This window comes from Fundulus heteroclitus, unplaced genomic scaffold (genome assembly GCF_011125445.2).
Source record: "Fundulus heteroclitus isolate FHET01 unplaced genomic scaffold, MU-UCD_Fhet_4.1 scaffold_49, whole genome shotgun sequence".
NCBI classification, from domain to species: domain Eukaryota; kingdom Metazoa; phylum Chordata; class Actinopteri; order Cyprinodontiformes; family Fundulidae; genus Fundulus; species Fundulus heteroclitus.
In genome coordinates, this window is record NW_023396912.1 from 1,155,048 (window position 1) to 1,175,848 (window position 20,801).

Below are 20,801 nucleotides of genomic sequence, written 5' to 3' on the forward strand. Positions count from 1 at the left end.
CAGTGAGGACTTCAGAACCGGGTCCATGTTCTCTACGTTCTTAGTCTTAGTGGAAGGACTTCAGAACCGGGTCCATGTTCTCTACGTTCTTAGTCTTAGTGAGGACTTCAGAACCGGGTCCATGTTCTCTACGTTCTTAGTCTTAGTGGAAGGACTTCAGAACCGGGTCCATGTTCTCTACGTTCTTAGTCTTAGTGAGGACTTCAGAACCGGGTCCATGTTCTCTATGTTCTTAGTCTTAGTGGAAGGACTTCAGAACCGGGTCCATGTTCTCTACTTTCTTAGTCTTAGTGGAAGGACTTCAGAACCGGGTCCATGTTCTCTACGTTCTTAGTTTTAGTGGGGACTTCAGAACCGGGTCCATGTTCTCTACGTTCTTAGTCTTAGTGAGGACTTCAGAACCGGGTCCATGTTCTCTACGTTCTTAGTCTTAGTGAGGACTTCAGAACCGGGTCCATGTTCTCTACGTTCTTAGTCTTAGTGAGGACTTCAGAACCGGGTCCATGTTCTCTACGTTCTTAGTCTTAGTGAGGACTTCAGAACCGGGTCCATGTTCTCTACGTTCTTAGTCTTAGTGGAAGGACTTCAGAACCGGGTCCATGTTCTCTACGTTCTTAGTCTTAGTGAGGACTTCAGAACCGGGTCCATGTTCTCTACGTTCTTAGTCTTAGTGGAAGGACTTCAGAACCGGGTCCATGTTCTCTACGTTCTTAGTCTTAGTGAGGACTTCAGAACCGGGTCCATGTTCTCTATGTTCTTAGTCTTAGTGGAAGGACTTCAGAACCGGGTCCATGTTCTCTACTTTCTTAGTCTTAGTGGAAGGACTTCAGAACCGGGTCCATGTTCTCTACGTTCTTAGTTTTAGTGGGGACTTCAGAACCGGGTCCATGTTCTCTACGTTCTTAGTCTTAGTGAGGACTTCAGAACCGGGTCCATGTTCTCTACGTTCTTAGTCTTAGTGAGGACTTCAGAACCGGGTCCATGTTCTCTACGTTCTTAGTCTTAGTGAGGACTTCAGAACCGGGTCCATGTTCTCTACGTTCTTAGTCTTAGTGAGGACTTCAGAACCGGGTCCATGTTCTCTACGTTCTTAGTCTTAGTGGAAGGACTTCAGAACCGGGTCCATGTTCTCTACATTCTTAGTCTTAGTGGAAGGACTTCAGAACCGGGTCCATGTTCTCTACATTCTTAGTCTTAGTGAGGACTTCAGAACCGGGTCCATGTTCTCTACATTCTTAGTCTTAGTGGAAGGACTTCAGATCCGGGTCCATGTTCTCTACGTTCTTAGTCTTAGTGGAAGGACTTCAGAACCGGGTCCATGTTCTCTACATTCTTAGTCTTAGTGGAATGACTTCAGAACTGGGTCCATGTTCTCTACGTGCTTAGTCTTAGTGGAAGGACTTCAGAACCGGGTCCATGTTCTCTAAGTTCTTAGTCTTAGTGGAAGGACTTCAGAACTGGGTCCATGTTCTCTACATTCTTAGTCTTAGTGGAAGGACTTCAGAACTGGGTCCATGTTCTCTACGTTCTTAGTCTTAGTGGAAGGACTTCAGAACTGGGTCCATGTTCTCTACGTTCTTAGTCTTAGTGGAACGACTTCAGAACTGGGTCCATGTTTTCTACGTGCTTAGTCTTAGTGGAAGGACTTCAGATCCGGGTCCATGTTCTCTACGTTCTTAGTCTTAGTGGAAGGACTTCAGAACTGGGTCCATGTTCTCTACGTGCTTAGTCTTAGTGGAAGGACTTCAGATCCGGGTCCATGTTCTCTACGTTCTTAGTCTTAGTGGAAGGACTTCAGAACTGGGTCCATGTTCTCTACATTCTTAGTCTTAGTGGAAGGACTTCAGAACCGGGTCCATGTTCTCTACGTTCTTAGTCTTAGTGGAAGGACTTCAGAACTGGGTCCATGTTTTCTGAACACCAGATAAAGATTTTTGTGGTACCAAATATTGTGCAGAAAAAACAAGCATAACAGACAGACAGACATCAAAACAATGGCCATTGAAATCTTACACACAGAATGTTGATGTTGTGGCCAAACTATTAGGCCAGTCTGTCATGGAGGCTTTGTTATTTGTTAAACCTGTACATATATTAGAGGTGAGAGAAGTCACCAAAATAGTTTTGGGAAGCGAAGGCTGATCATGACACCAAGCTGCACCAGGTTCTCAGGAGATTAGGTGATGGACTGACTTTAAACAAGTTTCCAGGAGTAAAATCATGTTTATCGGACACTGCGTTATTGATCGAAGAGTGAACCTGAACCCATGTCAAGTGAAGTTTATTTATACAGCACATTTCAGTAGAAAAGCACTTCAAAATGCTTTACAGTTAGTAAACTGTATACTCACTTTGTACTGAACTGGACATGGTAGTACAAAGTGATCCTCTAATTTTTTGGATTTTCTCAGTAAAGAAGTTAGCAAATTCATTGCAGGCCCTGGTGGAGTGGAGTTCTGAAGTCACGGACACAGGAGGATTTGTTAACCTGTCGACTGTGGAAAATAAGACACGAGCATTATTAATGTGTATGCTGATGATCCCTGGTGTTTTTCAGTTATAACTTATATCTGTAAAGTCTTTCTTTATAGATAAACAGCAGCTCAACTGGAGCTTGTTCAGCACCCTCCTGTGGGATCAGAGGTGGAGAATCCGTTTCCAGGAAAGGAAAAACCGTGCCTGGTTTACCTTCATCCTATTCACTTGACCAGGTGATTTTAGGCCCTGTCCATACTGTGGAGCTGGAAATGGACTGGCCTTTTATTTTCTGAATCTCTGTGTGGCATACATGGTGACCAGGATGTGGACATGTGATTTGTTTTATACTCTGTATCAGTAAAGATCAGAGGAAATAATAATGTTTGAGGATAGAGAGTATTCCTAGTTTCCAGCTGACCTAAACCAAAGATGAAGAAAATGAAGAAAGCTTTGGACTCAAGGTGAATCTGTGAACGTGGGACATAGTCCTGAACGCCAAACTTTCTCCTGAGGAGGGATGGATGGGTGGATGGGTGGATGGATGGATGGATGGATGATGGATGGATGGATCGGTGGATGGGTGGGTGGATGGGTGGATGGATGGATGGATGGATGGATGGATGAATGATGGATGGATGGGGGATGGATGGATGGATGGGGGATAGGTGGATGTATGGATGGGTTGATGGATGGATGGGGGATGGATTATTTAGCAGCGGAACAACAGCGGCAGAACATGAGAATCATCTGCCATGGGGAAAGTTTGAGGACATGAAAAAAGACTATTGTGATGCATCATACTGCGATAAATCTGTGTATTATTCAACCTTTAAATTTTAAAATTCAAGTATTATTTAAGTGGCAGATTATTTTGTTATGTGTTTAAATCTAACATCCATCCATCCATTTTTTTACTTGCTTGTACCTCATGGGGTTGTGAGGGGTGCTGGTGTCTATCTCCAGCTGTCAATGGATGAGAGGCAGACCTGGACAGGTCACCAGTCTGTCGCAGTCCATAAGAGGCTTTTTTGATAGATTCCTTTAAAACACAGCATGAGCATTGATGAGCATGAGAAACAATGCTATTGTGTATGATGTAACTTGCAGACATAATACATTCAATAAAATTTTCCATTCCATTAAATACTCCTTTTCTATTTTAAATTTGAAGAATATTTCAATACCTCTTCATTCTCCACTTCAGAGAAGTATGAAACACGTTTAATATCCTTCCATTGAACATGTAGAAACCAGTGACATGCAGTCAGGGGAGGCAAGTGAGGCCAGGTCTCACTTGTCATAAAGGAAAGAAAGAAAATATATAATAATTCAGGGGCGTAGGAAGGTTTTAAAATGTGTGTGTGTGTGTGTGTGTGTGGGGGGGGGCAAATAAGATAGATAAGTTATTATAGCCAAATGGCGAGCGGAGTGAACCAAAACATCTTTTGGGTCCATAGGCAAGGAAAAGTGAAATGCACTGTCAAGAATCGGAGGCAGGGGACCCAGAATTCAGCCAGACCAGCAGAGGTTCAGATCAGGTTCTTTATTAACAAAAATCAAAGACTGAGGCAAAAACCAAAAAAACCTCACAACCAAAAGACGGCACCAAAATAAACAGACTAGCTGGATAGGCAGGACAGGAACAGACAGGAACAGGGTGGCTCAGATAACTGGAGACAAGGGGTCAAAAATCCAAAAGTAAACCAATAAACAGAAACTTGCAGGAGGAGACTCGCCCATACTCAACAAGACGACCTGGCACTGATGTCTGGTCTCAACTGTTTATATGGAGGTGGAAGCAGGTGAAACCGGTCAGAGATGATTGCAACAGGGGTGGAGTAAGGCAGGTGTGTAGAGTGGGTAATTAGACCAGACATCAGTGCTGAGGCTCAAAACAAGAACAGACAAATCTAAAAAGCTGACAAGACAAGAGGACAGAAACAAACTACACACACAACTTACAAAGAAACAAAATCACTCTAAAGAAAAAACCTAAAACAGAAAATAAAGCTTAGACTAAAACAGATGACAAAACCAGATAACCTAACAGTAAATAAAAACCCAGACAGGACAAAAACTCAAAGCAAGCAGAGAACCTAAAGCAGGAGAGTAAAATGACTCAAAAATAAAACCCGAACAGAAACCAGAATATTACATGCACTCCTATTTAACACGTTTAATGAGCATGCTGATTAAAGAAGCAATCAGTACATCTAAATCTATATCAGCACTGTAGGCTTAAGAGTTATTTTTTCGAGGCACATCATTATCTTCTCAACATTTAGGAGGTATTTACAAAACAAAGAACTACCCCAAGAGGCAACAGATATTGACAGATTAAATTTGGTATTATCTCAAAGACAAAGAACAATGTTTAAATATACAATTATTACATACGGTTCAATAAATGATACGCTTTTTTAGTTAAGAGTAATTTTCATTTGAAGGTCCTTTTATGGGGACAGCCATCTTGGTGAATAACAGTACTGCCTCCTCCCAGTTTGTGACGTCAGGTTGCGGTATCGGCTGTAGAGCAAGTCCCAATGCCCTATCTGTAACCTTGTAAATAAATATCCGTTTTCATGCTGAAATATATTTTTAACCCCTTAAACAAAGATAGACATGGTATTAAGCATTTAGATTTAAAGTAATACTAATTTTACATTTTAGAGACAAAAAAGACAACAAATAAGCATTAAAGTACGGTTTATGAGTTGGGTTCTGCAATGTTATAAGATGAGTATAAAATTCATCTTTAGAACCAATCTCTGCTCTAAATGGTGATCTGCACCGCCTAATCTACTTTCAGCAGTTATCATCATTTATTACAACCGTAAACTGCAGAAAATACGGTCAGAGTGGCTCTTTCTGAGTTTACTCTGCTCCTGTCAGGATGAGCTGCAGTGCGTTATGAGGCGGAGGGATATTTCAGCGTCACTTAGTTTAGACCCCAAACAATCGACTTCACTTTCAGAAACAAGCCCAAAAAAACCTGTAACCTACAACTCATGAAATTTACAAGTGACTTTAGAAAAATTAAGACCAAAGCTGCATAAAATAAGTGGGCTTCACAACAATGAGCACCAGGGGTGATTCTAGGATCTGACCTTTAGGGGTGCTCAGCCCCCAGTGTTGACTGTGATTCCTGGCATGAACAACAGTGTTCCATTTTTAGTCCAGATGTAAGATTCTTAGAGTTGACTCATTTTTGAGCTAAAGATCATCAAACAAGCTACAATATAGGCCCATCCAAAGGCAGTGACAACCAGATTGAAACGTTTTCACGCGATAAAACCTTGTGCATTTGTAAAAACTTTTGGTTCAATCTGCTGGCTTAATGAATTTAACGACCACCCGTTACTAAAGGGGTGGATCTATTTCGGTTACATTTGCATGTTATCTAAGCCATGGACTGCGGAACCGGTAGGGCCGTGGCCCTACCTACATTTGATGATCAAACATGTAAAATAATATATATAAATAAAATTAAATTATTCAAAAGCTATTTTTTCAAATGCACAGTAGTCTATGGCAGCAGCATTATTCTCCAATAAAAAAGCGATAAATCATCCCATCTAAAAATGTATTGGCTGATTGTGTCATGTGATGTAAACAAAATGACCGCTACTTCGTTAGCTTAGCTAGCTTTAAGGCTGTGTCCACTGCAAGTGCTGAGAGGTGTTTCTCGTCCCTCCGTCGTATCAAGACCTATCTGAGATCAACAATGACCCAGAAAAGACTAAATAGCTTGATGTGCGCCCACACACAGGGATCTTTTGACCATAGTGGATGCTTGGAGGATAGCCAGGGACTTCATCCAGCATAATGACAGACGGAGACACTTTTTCGGGAATATTTAGAGCAGGGTGAGTTTGACTTTTCTTTTTAAAGTATTTTTATTCTGTAAATATTGTGTTAGCTGTAATATAATGATTGTAAGTGGAAATAAATCCGGGGCGTGTGTGCTGGAACGTCAGAAAAAAAGTTAAATAAAGATTTTAATTATAACATGGCAGACACATTTATCATGCTCAGGGACCACAGCCTATGAGAAAGCAATAAATTCTGGTGTCTAAAAATGGATTGGCTTGTCTTGTGACGCAAATCAGTTGCGTGATCAAGGGGATGCTGGTGTTTTATGTGTATGCTGGCGAGTGCGTATGTGATGGGTAGTGGTATTGTGAGTATTGCCTGATGGGCCCGACCAATTTGAAATTGGTCGGGCCTTCAATTACGGAAAACAAGTCCAGCTGCTTTGTTTTTTTAATTTTTTTGGAATGACCATGACCTGGATGACTGAGAATCTTCACCAGCAACTTGTGCATTTGTAAAACCTGCATGATGGCAATAATTAGACTAGCTATATTGATAAAAGTTCAATTCAATTCAATTCAATTTTATTTATATAGCGCCAAATCATGAAACATGTCATCTCAAGGCACTTTACAAAGTCAAGTTCAATCATATTATACAGATTGGTCAAAAATGTCCTATATAAGGAAACTAGTTGATTGCATCAAAGTCCCGACAAGCAGCATTCACTCCTGGGGAAGCGTAGAGCCACAGGAAGAGTCATCTGCATTGTACATGGCTTTGCTGCAATCCCTCATACTGAGCAAGCATGAAGCGACAGTGGGAAGAAAAACCACCCATTAACGGGAAGGAAAAACCTCCAGCAGAACCGGGCTCAGTATGAACGGTCATCTGCCTCGACCGACTGGGGTTACAGAAGACAGAGCAGAGACACAACAAGAGAAACAAAAAAGCACAGAAGCACACATTGATCTAGTAATCTGTTCTACATTAGATGGTAGTAGCGGGTGAGCCGTCTTCTCTGGATGATGTCACAGTTAACAGAACGCCAGACCAGGTGTACCTACTATGAAGAGAAAAGAGAGAGAGCAAAAAGTTAAAAGCTGAAATGACGACAGTCATTTCAATGTAATACAATGCAAAACTGGAGAACAGTAGACTGAAGAACAGTAGAAATCAGTAGAGTGAGAAAATTAGACCCTGATGTCCTCCAGCAGCCTAGGCCTATCACAGCACAACTATAGAGATAGCTCAGGGTATGAGCCACTCTGACTATAAGCTTTGTCACAAAGGAAAGTTTTAAGATTAGTCTTAAAAATAGATAGGGTGTCTGCCTCACGGACCAAAACTGGGAGTTGGTTCCACAGGAGAGGAGCCTGATAGCTAAAGTATCTGCCTCCCATTCTACTTTTAGAGACTCTAGGAACCACCAGCAGACCTGCAGTCTGAGAGCGAAGTGCTCTGTTAGGAACATACGGGGTAATCAGAGCTCTGATATATGATGGAGTTTGATTATGAAGGGCTTTATACGTTAGAAGGAGAATTTTAAATTCTATTCTTGATTTAACAGGAAGCCAGTGAAGGGAAGCTAAAATTGGAGAAATATGATCCCTCTTGTTGATTTTCATCAGAACTCTTGCCGCAGCATTTTGAATCAGCTGAAGACTTCGAACTGCATTTTGTGGACTTCCTGATAGTAAAGAATTACAATAGTCCAGCCTTGAAGTAACAAATGCATGGACTAGTTTTTCAGCATCACTCCTGGACAGAATGTTTCTAATTTTGGCGATATTCCGGAGGTGAAAAAAGGAAACTCTGGAAACCTGTTTAATATGGGATTTAAATGACATGTCTTGGTCGAAAACAACACCAAGATTTTTAACTTTATTACCAGAGGCCAAGTTAATGCCATCCAGATTAAGGGATTGATTAAGAACTTTATTTTTTGAAGACTCTGGCCCAAAGATTACAACTTCTGTCTTGTCAGAATTTAAATGCAGGAAATTTAAAGTCATCCAGCTTTTGATGTCATCAAGACATGACTGCAGTCGAAGTAACTGATTGGATTCATCAGGATTTATGGATAAATATAGCTGAGTGTCATCAGCATAACAGTGGAAATTAATCCCATGCTGTCTGATAATTTTGCCAATCGGAAGCATATATATAGTAAATAGAATTGGTCCAAGGACTGAACCCTGTGGTACTCCACAAGTGACCCTAGAGTTTGAGGAAGATTTATTATTAACATGAACAAACTGGAATCTGTCCGACAGATAAGATTTAAACCAGCCTAATGCTTTTCCCTTAATCCCTACAGTATGCTCAAGTCTTTGTAGGAGAATATTGTGATCAACTGTATCAAATGCAGCACTGAGATCTAACAGGACAAGTATAGACACAAGTCCATTATTTGAGGCCATGAGAATATCATTGGTGACCTTCACCAGAGCTGTTTCAGTGCTATGATGAGCTCTGAAGCCTGACTGAAACTCCTCAAGTAGGTCATTACTTTGTAAATGTTCACATAGTTGATTAGCAACTACTTTCTCAAGAATTTTAGATAAGAAAAGAAGATTAGATATAGGTCTGTAATTTACTAACTCATCTTGATCAAGAGATGGTTTCTTAAGTAAAGGTTTAATAACAGCTACTTTAAAAGCCTGTGGTACATATCCATTTACCAAGGATAGATTAATCATGTCTAAAATAGGACCACTGATCAGAGGGAATACCTCCTTAAACAACTTGGTTGGGATTGGGTCTAACATACAGGTAGAAGGTTTAGATGAAGCTAAAATTTTAGATAGCTCAGAAAGCTCTACTGCTTTTAAACAGTTCAGACACTGCGCAGGTTCTAAGGATTCCTCCAATGCTGCCTCACTTACTGAGGATGAGGTAATCATGTTTGGGAGGATGCCAATTATTTTATTTTTAATGGAATCAATTTTATTTATGAAGAATCCCATAAAATCATTACTGCTAAGAGCTAAGGGAATGGATGGATCAACAGAGCTGTGGCTCTGGGTAAGTTTGGCAACTGTACTGAAGAGAAATCTAGGATTATTCTTATTCTCCTCAATTAATGATGAAAAATATGCTGCTCTAACTCTGCGAAGGGTCTTGTTATACAACAATAGACTGTTCTTCCAGATTAAGTAGGATTCCTCTTGGTGTGTAGAGCGCCATTTTCTCTCCAATTTCCTAACATTGTGCTTCAAGGAACGCAGCTCTGAATTAAACCAAGGAGCCAACTTCCTGTGAATAATCACCTTCTTTTTCAATGGAGAGCTACATTGTCTAATGCAGAACGCAATGACGAAGTCATACCGTTTACAAAGACATCTATTTGTGAATTGGAAGAAACAACATTGCTGCCATCTACAGGGCATTTCTGCAATACGGAGGATATTAAAAAGGGGACAGACTCTTTAAGTTTTGATACAGCATTATCCGATAAAGATCTACTATAATGGAACCCTCTTTTGGGGGTGGAGAACTCAGTTAGATTAAACTCAAATGTTATTAAAAAATGATCAGATAGGACAGGGTTGTGAGGAAATACTGTTAATTCTTCACAATCAATGCCATATGTCAGCACAAGGTCTAAAGTATGGAGCCAAGAGTGCGTCGGTTTATGCACATTTTGAGCAAAACCAATTGAATCTAGGATAGTTTTAAAGGCTACACTAAGGTTATCACATTCTGTGTCAACATGGATGTTAAAATCACCCACTATAATAGCCTTATCAGTATTTAACACCAAATCAGATAAGAAATCTGACAACTCATCCAAAAACTGAGTGTAAGGGCCTGGTGGACGATACAAAACAACAAACAGAAGAGGTTTTATTGCTTTGCAGTTTGGATGAGGGAAACTGAGGGTTAAATGTTCAAAAGAACTGTAGTTATTAATTGGCCTGGGACTAATTAATAAATCAGACTGAAAGATGGTTGCCACTCCTCCTCCTCTTCCCACAGATCTGGGAATGTGGAAATTTGAATAATTGGAGGGAGTTGACTCATTTATACTAACGTAGTCCTCTTGTAGCCAGGTGTCTGTGAGACAAAACAAATCAGTCTGTTTATCAGAAATCAATTCGTTAACTAACAAAGTCTTTGGTGGGAGAGACCTTATATTTAATAGACCACATTTAATTGTTTTATTTTTAGGTTCAAGGTGAACCGTATTGATTTTTATTAGGTTTTTATGATTTGTTCCTTTTAGATAAGTTTTTGATCTGTTAAGTTTTGGCCGTGGGAAAGACACCGTCTCAATAGGATAATGGATGGGTAACAGTACAGAAGCTGCAGAGAGGTGTGTTAAACTACGGCTCTGCTTCCTGGTCTGGACCCTATATAAAAGTGGGGAATAATTTCCCTAAAGACAAAAAACTAACAGCTTTCTTGAAATTTAATCTTCTCTGGTTTAACAGAGCAAAACATGGTAGCCCACTAAAACCTTTTGCTGCAAAGTGTTTGTCAGCTGACTGAAAAAAGGGCTGCTACTACTACACTTTCCTTATTGTTGTATTGCTTTGCTTACAAGAGAGACAAATCTAGCAGTCTGGATACATACCCAGTTGTGGAGAAGCATTTATATATATGTATGTATATATACACACACACAATATAGGGCTGGATGTAGGGCTGGACAGACTCATAAAAGTTGGATACCGAGAAGATGCCCACACATGTTACTTATTAACTAGGTCCCAGTAAACAGTACATAGTAATACCAGATGTAAACAATTTACACATACTAAGATTACTGAAGCTTAACCCATATTAAACAAAATAATAATAATGAATTGGAACATTAAAAAGATAATGAAATAACTAGTAGATATCAAGTAATTAAATTTTTAATTAAGAGAAAACAAATTAATTAGTAATAAGAATTGAATTCAATGACAGTAACACTATCAATTAATTAGGTAGCCAAATACTTCTTGTGCATATTGATAGCTTTCTTATTGTTGTATCTATCAAAATAATGGAAAAAGTTCAAATTAAATTTTATCTCAAAAGTGTGTGTGTGTGGGGGGGGGGCAAAACATAGCTTTTGCCCCCCCCACCCCCCTATTCCTACGCCACTGATAATTATAACATAATATACATTTTTATTCAACAGTTCAAACAGTTATGAACTGATTTTCCACAATTTAATGTATGTGGATTATGAATTGTGCTTTGGTCATCAAACTGTGTGCAGGTAACATGTTTTCTTGCTGCTGGGTGATCATAAACGGCAGAGATGTGGTTGTAGGTGAGGCCGGCAGTTCCTTGGCCTCTAGGCAGGGGGCGCTCAAGGAGCACCGCTCCTGATCCTAAAACTGTAGAGTGACAGCAAGTTATGGATGTATTATTAGCGAGTTATGCTAAACACGTGTCACTACCACTGAGCTATATAATACACTGGAGTGCTAATCACCGTCTGTTTGAACGAGTCACTTTGAAGCCACCAGCCGCCATATTGGTACTCCCTATTTCCCCCCAGAAACTAAGGAATATGTGCGCTACAGCATCGAATAACGAGGATTTTCTCATGTTCAGGGGGAGCTTAAAACTTTTAAAATGTCAAATGCCATATAGTTTTATGTTATGTTCTAAAAATATCAAGTACTGAGAAAGTCATATGCTGAAATATTTTGCATTTTATTCATTTAAATATATATGTTTAACATTTATAAATATATAAATAACAATATACAAAAACATATATTTACATATGTGTATACATATATATACATATACACATACTTATATATATATATATATATATATATATATATATATATATATATATATATATATATATATATATATATATATATATATATATATATATATATATCTAATATGAATAACATGTAAAATATTTCAGCACCTAATTTCCTAGTAGTTGGTAGTGTTAGTACATCCACTGACAGTAGAATTACCTGTGAAACGTTTTCAAACAACCAGAAAATTGCTTGTTGTTGCAACCAAATCCTATGGGATTCTGTGAGAGTAGGGAGGAGCAAGATGGCGGCCAGTGACTTCAGTTTTTCGGCTAAATCAGCACTCCAGTGTATTATATAGCTCAGTGGTCACTACCACTGAGTGCTGATTTTGCCAAAAAACTGAAGTCACTGGCCGCCATCTTGCTCCTCCCTACTCTCACATAATCCCATAGGATTCGGTTGCAATAACAAGCAGTTTTCTGGCTGAGTGAAAACGTTTCACAGGTAATTCTACAGTCAGTGGATGTACTAACACTATCAACTACTAGGATATTAGGTGCTGACATATTTTACGTTATTCATATTAAATATATATATATATATATATATATATATATATATATATATATATATATATATATATATATATATATATATATATATATTAGGGCTGGGCAAGTTAACGCGTTAATTTCGCGTTAATTCATTAGACTATTAACGGCGATATTTATTTTATCGCGCATTAACGCATGTTGCTCACATGCTTTCAGTCAGTGTCAGTCAGCAGGCTCACGGCAGCACTCTCCCGCTCCCCCTCCCCTCTCGTACATGGCTCAGCGGCGCCAGCCAATCAGCACGCAGGCTCAGCCTGGCCCGCCCACTCAGCTCTCACACAAACTTAATACACAAACAGCTGAGAGAGACCGCAGCAGCGAAAAAACATGAACAGGGGAAGTAGCACCGTTTGGCTTTATTTTAATACCGTAAATGAAATCAAGCTGTATGTTTTGTAAAAAGCCGGTTCATTTCAGTGGAAACACAACAAATTTATCTAAGCACGTGAAAAAACAAGAAAACGTCGAGCCCCAGAAACGGAGAGAGGAGACGAAACTTCTCTCATTGCCCCGACAGACCCACAGACGTCTCTGACTGAGGCGTTTCAGTCCTCCATGGAACATCCAGGTAGATCAGTGTTCATCTTCAGCAGCAGTTCATGTTAACTTTCAAAGTAGATATTATCTATCATATGTTACTGGAGCCCACACATAACATGTAATTAAGACCTTGAAAGAACCCAGTACATATATTAAAAAGTGTTATTTAAGATAAGATAACATTAGCTAATCCTTTTTTTATCCCACGACGGGGAAATTTATAGGATTAAAGCAACAGGCAGGTGCACACAACACAGACAAAATTACATAAGGATTGAAATATATAAGAGGTGGATTAGCGAAAAAACACTGAACATTATTATTATTATTATTATTAATATTATTATTATTATTATTATTATTATTATTATTATTTAATTGTAATAATAAAATAAAAAACACAAAACCCAAAATGTCAACAGTTTCATGATACATCAAGCTTAGGGACTGGCTAATATACAGCAGGTCAAAAAAGGCCATATTTTGGCTGCAGTGCTTGCTGTTCTCTTATGAAGAAAAGATCAACTAGTGCACTAAATTCAATAGATGGGTTGAAAATATCCAGTATAAAATAAGTGCTACAAATGTTACAACACTTTTGTTCATATGGCAGCAGAACATTAAAATAAAAGTGCTCTTTACACTACTTTTGAATTCATTCTTGGAGTTTGTAAATACAATGCGATTAATCGCGATTAATCGCGATTAATCAGGGCGATTAATCGCGATTAAATATTTTAATCGTTGCCCAGCCCTAATATATATATATATATATATATATATATATATATATATATATATATATATATATATATATACGCAGTGTTTCGAGTTAATTAGACGATTCCAGTGATTAGTTGAATAGCCTACTAGTATACTCTTTCATGATATTCTAATATTTTGAGATAGGATATTTGGGTTTCTTCAGCTGTAAGCCATAATCAGCGATATTAAAACAATAAAAGGCTTGTGATATTTCAGTTGATTTGTAATGAATCCAGAATGTATGACATTTCATGTTTTTTAATTGCATTACAGAAAATAAAGAACTTTATCACAATATTCTAATTTTCTGAGACAGTCCTGTATTTGTAAATCTGACTCTGATGACGTCAGTGCCTCACCAGCTATGAACCCTACCGCACGTCACTGCTGTAGAAACACTGAAAACTTCATCATTTTTCCTCCTTACAGAAAGCCTTTCATAGATTTACATCAGAGCTGTAATGTTGTAACCTGACTCCGCCTGAGATCAGGATGGTCTCACGAGACTAGTAATGTTGAGCACCAGGTAAAAAATGGGCACCTTGGAATCGTTCCCGCCTGTAGGAACACCTTTAGGTGAACTCATAGACATAATATAAGAGTAGACGTGTCATTGGGCGGGTTCTGTCTATGCTGCGATGCGTCAGAGCGTCCGCCATCTTAAATGTGGCAAATCTGCAGTTACTCAGTCACTTAAACAGTATCAGAGGGACTTTAATCTCTGAATATACTTTGTATTCGTAGTATTTATTTTTTTGTAATATTACAAGTTTATTTTCGTATCCCTTTAGCTTCATTCTCCTGAATTTATTCTCCTAAAGAATAAAAATAATTAAAATAATCTAACCTGGCCCTATTACTCCAGGAGTGAAATAATTCTGCTAACTGTGACTATTCTGGAAAGGTTCCCCCTTAATTCTCATAATATGATGTTTTTATCATAACATTATCACTTTTGTGTTTGTTAGTTTATTTTTACTTTAGGACTTTTTTTCTCATATTATAAATTTTATCTCTTTAATACTCACCCAAAAAGTCTGTTCCTAAAGGTTCACATGCGACACGGTTTTATGAAATAACGAAGACCACAATGTTTAGATTTAACAAATTGATCCTTATATTCATAACACATACACACACGCATATATATATATATATATATATATATATATATATATATATATATATATATATATATATATATATATATATATATATATATATATATATATGCGTGTGTGTGTGTGTGTGTGTATTTATTGCAGCACAGGAATGAGGCATCTTCTCTGATCCACATTCACAATAACAGAACTCAACTTTTTTCTGCCACATACAATATGGCGGTGACGTTGACGTGCGAACCTGCGCCCAACGACGCGTCTACGTATATATGTCTGTGGGTGAACTGCGCACTTGGAACATTCCAGGTGTGGCCTGTGTGGGCGTCGGCAGATTTTTCCTATTTATCACGCAACATGTTGCGCAGGACGACAGCAGCATGACAACAGCAGGACAACATCAGGATCACCGCCTGTCCGCAGCTACCATCAGCGAGGAGAATGATGCGTCTCCGTCTCGGTGTAATTTTCCTGGACCTCATCGTCCTGGATGGAGGACTTCTCCTCAGCTGGTGTCTCTTGCTGGCAGCTGCTGACTCTGTCTCTGCAGCAGGTGAGCTGAAGCCTCCTCTGGAAAACTATAATTACCGATAGAGCTGCAGCACTTTTATCAAAGCATTGTTTTACAAGCTGGTAGTTTTATTTATTTCCGTTTTGGAAGCAATGAAAATGAATCACTACCATTTTTCATTTTGTTATATCATTGATCACCGCTTGATGGAACAGTAATTTGCTGTACCAAAGAAATAAATGCTATTTAAATGAAATATATGGTTTGTTTTTGTATATATTTATTTTGAATATGTAATGGTACAGTACAGGAAGAAACAATAAAATATAAGCAAATTAAGCTCGTTGTCATCCTGTGGAGAGCAGCCACCTTAGAGATAAACTGAACTCTCTCCAACAGAAACAAAAGGCTGTTTCTGAAAAATTATTAAAACTGAAAAGTTGAGGTTTGTTTTCGGACTGTGGTGAAAGCTAGAACTAATATTTATCTGCCTTGTATTCCTGAAAATAGGTCAATTAGACAAAAATGAAATTATTATAATAAAAGTGACTGTGGCTTGATGGGTTGCGTAGTTCCACTAAAAGCATAGTTGCTGATATGTGAATCTATAACATATAAATTGTAGAATATGCAGAAACTGTTCAGTTAATAAAATGTTTTTATCATTACCTGGAAACTGACCAAAGTAATTATATCATTAGTATAGAGGTGGGGCATCTAAGTTCATACTTCACTTAGCCCCTTGAATATGTCTAAATGATAATATTATGCATATGTATATACATACATATACATAATACATGTATCTTTGCTTTAATCATTTTTCAAAGACACTTTTCTTTCTGTTGCAGACAGTTCAGTCTATCAGTTTAAGTCTCTCCTCAGGTTGATGCTTAAAGTTTAGGGACACTAAAGTCCTCAGCCAGACTGGACTGTTAACCAGTGGTGGTTCTAGACCAAATTTAGCAGGGGGGTCAGGGTGGGGCCAGTGTTTTTTCACAGGGGCACAGAACAAAAGATTGGGGGGGGGAGAACTTAACAGGTCAACATTTTATCGTTTAATATATTAAGTAAACCAAAGAGCCAATTGTGGCTCTGGAACTGCAGGTTGCAGACCCCTGATCTTTTCTCAATACAGCGGGAGCTTAACGTGAAACAGCTTAATTTTTAATTATTATTATTATATTTATTTTTTAATTATTTTGTTATTTTATTATTGGGTAAAAACATAAACGGAAAAAATACAACTGATCCAAATGACCAGTCAGTCACGGTATCTTTGTCAGCATTTATCATCCTAAGAAATTTAATATCATGTTTTTAGTACAGGGGCACAGGCCCCTGTTGGCCCCTTTCTAGAACCGCCCCTGCTGTTAACTCATGAATCACATTTCTGTTCAACATCTCTGATCTGTGGTGTTCTCTCCTGCAGACAGGACAATCTCTGCTGTGGTTGGAGATGAAGCTATTCTGCCCTGTAATGCTCAGAGATTCCAGCCTCTGGAGGTGGTGGAGTGGAGCAGACCTGGTACAGACACAGAGTTTGTTCTCATTTTCAAAACTCAAAACCCAGATCTAGAAGTCCCGAAAAAAAGCTATGAGGGTCGAGTAGAGCTGAAGGACAGTGGGAAAGGAGACATGTCTTTGGTTCTGAAGAACGTGAGGGATGAAGATGGAGGAACGTATCAGTGTTATGTTCTGAGAGAAGGAAGACGCAGGAAGAGAGCCAAGCTTCAACCAATCAGCACCGTCCACCTGAAAGTAGCTCCAGGTGAGTCTCTGGATGAGAACCTCCAGCAGCTTCCTGGTTCTGGATGTGAGAACCTCCTCAGATCAGGAGGTTCCTGCAGATGTTGATGAGAATCTGGAGGAAGCAGCTGATCTGAGATCAGTAGATGATGTTCTTCAGTCTTCTCCTACCTGATGGATCAGACTAACACCTGCTTCTGTTCTGCAGGTGGAGGACACCTTGGAGTGTCAGTGGGTGTTCCTCTGGCTGTTCTGGTTGTTCTGGCTGCTGTGTTTGCCTGGAAGAAGAAACCATTTCATCCTCCTTCTTCTTACAGTGAAGCCGTAGAGACTGCTGAGGTCCGTCTAAATGTTGAAGATGACAGCTCACCAACCTCTGATTCTTCACCTTTCTTAGATGAATGTAATCCAGCCATCAGGAACCCACATCCTGCTGATGCCGGTCCCAAGCCCGGAGAAATGGGGAGGGTCATGTGTGAGGAAGGACATTCAACTAATGAAGTTACAGAAACATTATTTCACCAAAAATAAAATAACATCATACTTTCATTATTACTGAGTTGAACCACTTCCAAGCCAAAGACTCTCCCCATGTAAACAACTTTTGTCTCTGACAGATTTTACTTCACTAAATTACCAAAGAACCTCTGTTGAATAATAAGTTCACGGGTTAATCTGGTGGTCAGTAGGTCTGTAACTGTGGTTCATCTAAACCAGAGCAGAACCAGCAGAATCATGGGATGTTCCAGACTAGAACAGGGGAGTTTCTGCAGATCTTTTTCACATGAAACAGGAGAGAAGAAAGGAGATCTGCTGTGGAGTCAGGAGGACTGGTGAACAGGTTCTGCTGTCCTCGTTTGGACCGGTTTCCTGCAGTCTGGTCATTAACCTCTTGGATCAAAGTAGCAACACATGTTGTCTCAGCCTGATCTTCATCTCATCCTCTCTCCTCTTCTTCTTCTGAACCAGAAACAGCCAGATAGAGCAGCAGTCAGAGCTTTGCTATGGCTGACCATGAAGTCTGAGGAAGGTCCGGTTCAGGTGTACTGACCCACAGTCTGGACCAGGTCTGGGTTTGGACTGGTTCAATGGTTTCCTGCAGGAGTTCCTCTCTGCTTCTTCCTCTTTGTGTCTTTGTACCAGCAGAGAACATTGTGGAAACTTTAGACCCGTCTTATTTATCATCTGGACAGTCTGGTTTTACACCTGGACTTTGGTAAAGACTTGGGTTGGTTCTGCTGGTTCTGTGAAGCATAAAAAGATCATCAGAGACTCTGAGAGGAAATAGTTTGTAGTTCAGTCACATCTGGAGCTGGAGGAAGGAGGAACAAGGACAGAAAGTAAAATGCTGAGAGAATTTAGACATCCTACCACACAAAAGATGAAAGTCTGAAGGACAGAGTCTGGTAGTTTAATCATGTTCAGGTCAATAAAAAGACATATAATATGAGATATTAATTTCAAAATGTTGATTGTTTATCACAATAAATATGTATCAATTGCTCTAGTTGTGTTTGCTTTTTGACACACTTTTGACAGCAGTAATGTCCAGATTTTGGACAGAGAGAACAGACGGATTGAAAAAGGGGTTGAGGAAGCCATCTTGGTTAAAAGAGAAAAGTCAACATCGAACAGAGTTCACAACTGGGTCCTGCAACTAATTCCCAAGAGATTAGATAAGCAGTCTCATCATGATTGAGGTGAGCAAGCACTCCACTCGCACCAAGCAATAGCCTCTAATGACCCAGGCGAGTGACAGTGGGTCGTTAACTTGCATCTGATTTGGAATGCACCTAGGAGGATGGATGCGCTTAAAAACAGCAGCGCTCCAGCTATTGATTGCTCATAAGCGAACCGCCAGAAATGACAAAGACTCCGGGATAGCTGTTAGAGTGTTTTTTCAGAAAAACCGAGCGAAAGTCCCTTTTCCTCCGATTTAAGCCGTCTTCACGGCCCTATGTTGGGAGAGGCCCTAACGTATCAGTACAAATGCATCAAACTAACTGTTAAGTAGAGCAGCTGATGGCTATTGGTTCAAGTTTTTTTTTTTTGTAGCCACAGGACCTGCACTCCTGGCAGACATTGTTTCGACTCAGCATCTCCTGCAAACCAAAGTATTTTTGAGTGAAATGTAAGCTATGCAAGTCAGAAAAACAATATGATCGTCTAATACCTAGAACCAGAACCAAACCAAACATGGAGAAGCAGCATTTAGTTCCTATGCTCCACTTATCTGGAACAAACTTCCAGAAAACTGTAAAAGTGCGGAAAGCCTGAGTTCCTTTAAATCTAGATTAAAAACACATCTGTTTAAAATTGCCTTTGACTGTTCTAGTTAAACAGTTTTACTGTTTTTAATGTTCTTTTTTGTTTCTACATTCTATCCCTACTTGCTTTTATTCTATTTTCTACCTACATTTTATTATTTTGCTATATCTTAATCATGTAAAGCACTTTGTATTGTCTTGTACTGAATTGTGCTATATAAATAAATTTGCCTTGCCTTGCCTAATTGTTTTGTTGATAAGCATTATAAGCTGTTACGGTTTTACATCATTTTGATAATTATCAATATCAATCAATATGCATTTTTTTTTTATCAATAAGCTTTTTTTCTATATCGTCCAGCCCTAATTATGGAGGTTATCAGGTTCTCTCTACTTTTACAGCTTCAGAAAAACTTGCAGTTTGAACTGAAAGCGAAGGGTTAACGGCCGTCACTAAAGGTAGCCTTCATTTATCAGTAATCTCTGAGTTTCTGGAAACAGGCAGGTCCTGTTTCTACAAAGAATCGTGTGTCAACAGAGCATTAAGCTCTGGGCTCAGTTCCAGGTGCTGGTGGAACATTTCCAGCCCTTCCCTTCTGTTCGTGTTTTGAATACAAACCCATGACTCAGTCTCACCTGAAACTCCTCCTGCTTTTCATCTCTTCGTCAAGTGGATCAGAACCAAGAGAATTAAACACATAAACTGTTTATTCTTCTTCTTCCTCTCTATTGTTAACCGATAAGCCAACTGAGACCACAGCTCTTCTTGTTCAACACAAACAACGGTTGTTCCTCCCAGTTTGTCTTTATGCATGACTCTGTCTGCAGCAGCTACACCCCCCCCCCCCCCCACACACACACACATACAGGGAATTTATCCTTCCTCATTCTTCAAATAATGGTCTCTATTTAGTTATTGCATTATAAAGATAGACTCAGTTATACTCTGGAGAAAGAGGAAAGAACTCTGACAGAGCAGAGGGTGTAAATACCCAGAATGCTGTTCTTACATCCTCCTTTAGACACTCTCTCATCTCAGCAGTGTATCTTTACTATAATTTAGGTCTGAATCCAGGCTAAAAGCAGGTTATTTCTGACTGAAGGTGGCTAAACTTATATTTTACCATCTCCACCCTGTCTGCAGCGCTGCAGCAGATCTAGATCTGTAATCATATCCTCATGCTTTGAATTTCAAATGTTGAGATAGAAAACAGAGCAGG

General features: G+C 39.2%; 1 protein-coding gene across 1 annotated transcript; it reads left to right on the top strand.

Moving 5' to 3' along the window:
- The first annotated feature begins 15,397 nt into the window (after window positions 1-15,397).
- Window positions 15,398-18,821, top strand: LOC105923553. The gene is made up of 3 exons (XM_036132338.1): window positions 15,398-15,607; window positions 16,998-17,336; window positions 17,523-18,821. Exons 1-3 carry the CDS (start codon window positions 15,496-15,498, stop codon window positions 17,843-17,845), a joined length of 774 nt encoding a protein of 257 aa, XP_035988231.1. The 5' UTR covers window positions 15,398-15,495; the 3' UTR covers window positions 17,846-18,821.
- Window positions 18,822-20,801: the final 1,980 nt, after the last annotated feature.